The 4,152-nt window shown below is 43.7% G+C and overlaps 1 protein-coding gene across 1 annotated transcript; it reads left to right on the forward strand.

Moving 5' to 3' along the window:
- Nucleotides 1-1,125: 1,125 nt before the first annotated feature.
- On the forward strand, nt 1,126-2,767 carry LOC115395511 (beta-crystallin A1-like). The gene is made up of 6 exons (XM_030101087.1): nt 1,126-1,159; nt 1,461-1,522; nt 1,634-1,752; nt 1,844-1,985; nt 2,071-2,213; nt 2,620-2,767. The coding sequence occupies exons 2-6, from the start codon at nt 1,484-1,486 to the stop codon at nt 2,765-2,767; spliced, it is 591 nt and encodes a 196-aa protein (XP_029956947.1). The 5' UTR covers nt 1,126-1,159; nt 1,461-1,483.
- Nucleotides 2,768-4,152: the final 1,385 nt, after the last annotated feature.

Below are 4,152 nucleotides of genomic sequence, written 5' to 3' on the forward strand. Positions count from 1 at the left end.
GGGCAAACACAAACCCCAACACACAATCACACTCTGGGAAAACGTGCATGCACAGGTAGAACATGTAGACAGGAATCCTCCATGTTCATGAAACTACATGATCACATGAAATACCAGAGAAAATAATTTGATCATCCATCGAAAGACGGACCAGTGAGTCTGGAGATGCATTCATTTCTACAGACTCGCTGGTTTCAAGTCATTCACAAAACTTCTGTTGGGAAAACTCCTCCTGAGCACGGATCACCGGCCCCTCCTTTAGTCGCTCCTTGTTTCAGTTTTTGGTAACACTTTACTTGAAGCCCCCCTGCATAACACATTATAAGTACATTCATAAAGCATTATAATGCCATTATAACATGTGTAGCTGTAGTTATAAACATTCATAGATGATCACAATGCCAGGACCAAACCCTAACCCTAACCCTAACCCTAACCCTAACCTTAATCCTATGCTGTATACTGCTGTATAGTGAGTTATAAAGCATTGTGATCATGTATTAGTGTTTATAACTACTTATAATGTGTTATAAAGAGGGGCTTCAAGTAAAGTGTTACCCAGTTTTTTTTCTGCAAATGACAGAAATCATGTGAAACAGATCTTGAAACTTTCTTCATTAATTCCACAAATATACAAACAACAATAAAGGATGACCGTGCTTCCTTTTAGTCAGATTGTCATTGGAATTGAGACCTGGCTCTTAATTGACCTACCTGGTAAAGGAAAGGTTTTTTTTTCTTTTTAATTTCAGGAGTTTCTCAGCATCCTACATGTTCCAGGTTGAGGTCAAACGTCTTTTTGATAATCATTGAATAATCAATTCAGTTACGCACAGAACTGCACTTTATGCAAACCGATGTGATAATAGATCCACATACAGGCCTGCTTCTTTTTCTTTTTTTTTTAACTTTTAACGTGTGGAGCGGCCACGGAGGGGTTTGCGCGGCGCTGCAGCGGCGTTCCCTCTTTGTGTCTGCCCGTTAACCCCTGTGTGGCTCGCAGAAAACAGAACAATGGAGTCCAAAGCAAAGTGCTGACACGAGCCCGGGCGTGCGTGCCCCCCGGCCCCCGCCGCCCGGGGGTGTATATATACCCCCACACACACTGCCACCGCAGACCCGTCAGTGAAACCCTGCGACACACAGCTCACCGGTTTAGGTAGGTCCAACAACACGATTCAGTCTGAAGGAATATATCCACAACAACAGAGAGCGTTAACCGCCTGGATAAGATGGAGGAATAGTTATCATTTTAGTGGCAAATGAAGGAGAGAAAAAGTGAAAGACTCAACGTTTTAGAATTCATCTGCAGCTTGGAGTAAATGAAATGAAAAGAGGCGACAGGAGTCAGAATAGTTTTTCTATAGTGGCTTGATTTGTTATTTTCCTCCTGACAGCGTGTGTGTGTGCGTGTGTGTGTGTGTGTGTGTGTGTGTGTGTGTGGTGTGTTTTCACTGCAGGCACTGCAGAGACAGAAGACGACATGGCTCAGATAAACCCCATGCCCATGGGCCCTTGGAAGGTGAGCATACAGCTTCACACTCCCATAATCGCGGGGAAATGTTGAATCGAATGAGAAGACGGGACCGCGCTGTGGTGAATACTGAGCCGTGCGCTCCCCTGTGCTCGGCAGATCACCGTGTACGACCAGGAGTTCTTCCAGGGCAGGCGTATGGAGTTCACCGCCAGCTGCCAGAACATCATGGAGTGCGGCATGGAGAACATCCGCTCCCTGAAGGTCGAGTGTGGCGCGTAGGTGTCCAGAGATCTCATCTTCACTCGAAGACTTCAGTTGTCTCATAAAGGGCTAAAGAGCACGCTTTATTTCCTGACTGTCCCTCAGCTGGGTTGGCTACGAGCACTCCAGCTTCTGCGGCCAGCAGTTCGTCCTGGAGAAGGGAGACTACCCTCGCTTCGAGGCCTACAGCGGCAGCAACTCCTACCGCATCGAGAGAATGATCTCCTTCAGGCCCATCTGCTGCGCTGTAAGCTCAGCCTGAGACGCCACACCGGGAGGGGGGGGGCGGGGGTCATCACTGGGGTCGGGCTTAAGATCTGTTCTCTCTCCAGAACCACAAGGAGTCCCGCATGACCGTCTTCGAGATGGAGAACATGATGGGCCGTCAGTTCGAGCTGTGTGACGACTACCCCTCCCTGCAGGCCATGGGCTGGATGAACAACCAGGTTGGATCCATGCACGTCCAGAGCGGAGCGTAAGTCTTCCCTCACGATGAGGATTCGTATCTTTGGTGTATTTCAACCCTTTTTCCAAACTGATCTCCACACCTGACAGTTCATCTTCAGGGTGTTTTTTGGCTCATACCGCAGAGGTCAAAGGTCTCTGAGATGATATTGGAGTAAAGCTTTGTCTCTCTGCCTGCTGGGGTTCTTTGGAATTTCCTCAATATCCTGAACTGTCTCGGCCAGGCGTGGTCAACGCTGCTAGTTTTCACCCTCATGACCACAGCTCTATATGACTAAGACATATGAGGCTTGTCTTAATGCTATTTGCATGCATTTGATATTTTTTTTTAGCTTGAAATAAACCAGCAATGCTGTAAATTTCCGTAATTTCAGCTGATGCCTGATGTGTGTGTGTGTGTGTGTGTGTGTCTGCAGCTTCGTGTGCTACCAGTACCCTGGCTACCGTGGCCACCAGTACATCATGGAGTGCGACTGTCGCGGAGGAGAGTACAAGTGTTACCGTGAGTTTGGCTCCCACTCCCAGACTCCCCAGATCCAGTCCATCAGGAGGATCCAGCACTGAGAGGCTCCCCCCGCCAGCTCCCGCCCCTCCTCCCCCTCCTCCCTCACCCCCGCGCCTGCAGACCGCCCCTGCAGACCTCCAGAACCTGGGACTGGATTTCAGGTGCTCACCGGTGCCAGCTGTTCACCAGCACCGCATTTTTTTTTCTAAGAAAACATCACAAGAAAAATGAAAGATGTGAGAAAGACAGAAAATAGGAAAGAAAGAAAAAGCTGAATCAGTGTGACAGAGAGACCTCTTCCTCCGAGGCCGGCCACAGATTGGTGAAAACATCTTTTTTTTTTTTTTTTTTTTTTGCTCTTTTTCATCTCCACCGTTGATGATGGCATCGTCATCATCATCTTCATCGTCGTCAGTGTCTTCGACACCAACACCACATCGAGTGTTGCTGTAACTGTGATATCCATGACTGCCTGTGTTCAAGACGATGAATAAAGAGAATGAGCAAAGAGACGGAGAGCCTGACGATGCTGACGTGCGCCTCACTCACGCCTGCGTTCGGTTTTCATACACTGATGGAGCAGCAAACACCCCACTTTATACAAATCAGTTTAACACGAACATTCATCATGGAACTCCCTTTTCCAAAGAAACACAATAATGATGCAGTGGAACATTTGTTAATACCTCAAAACTCTTCTAAACCCAGAATTACATTTTAAAAAGAAAGAGTTTAAAATTTTCCAAACATATCAGTCTTAATAATCTGCAATATGAAAGTGAAAATGCAAAAGAAAATCTAAAATGAAATCAAGGTCATGTAGAATTGGCCTATTGTTTTTTATTTAATGCTTACTTTAGGGTAAAAATGTCAGTAGTTAATTTAAATAAGGACACAAACTGTTTTGGAATGATCACACTTTTTCTGTGTTGAAAATTAGACTGCTTTATAAACTTTTTTAGAATTTATGGAAGCTTTGAATTATGAAAAGAATCACAGGGTTTGAAAACTACTGTTTAAAGAAGATTAAAAATGTGCTGCATGGAGTCACAGTCCAAGAGAAATATCCACGTCCACTTCTCATAATTCTGATGAAAACACTGAGGAAAAGCCTTTTGCTGTGAATGTCTGACGTCAAGGAATAACTGAGTCACACGACACAAGAAACAGACCACGACAGAGTTATTTAATGTCCTTTGAAAATTTTTTTAGTTTTTTTAGTTTTATCTATTTAACTTGGGATAATTGGTTCTATCTCATATATATATATATATATATATATACAATATATATATATATATATATATATATATATATATATATATATATATATATATATATATATATATATATATATATATATATATATATATAAAACATAACCTAAGGTTATATATATATAACCTTGCCTTATATATGTATATAACCTTGCTGATAACCTTGC

Source organism: Salarias fasciatus, chromosome 10 (assembly GCF_902148845.1).
Source record: "Salarias fasciatus chromosome 10, fSalaFa1.1, whole genome shotgun sequence".
Taxonomy (NCBI): Eukaryota; Metazoa; Chordata; class Actinopteri; order Blenniiformes; family Blenniidae; genus Salarias; species Salarias fasciatus.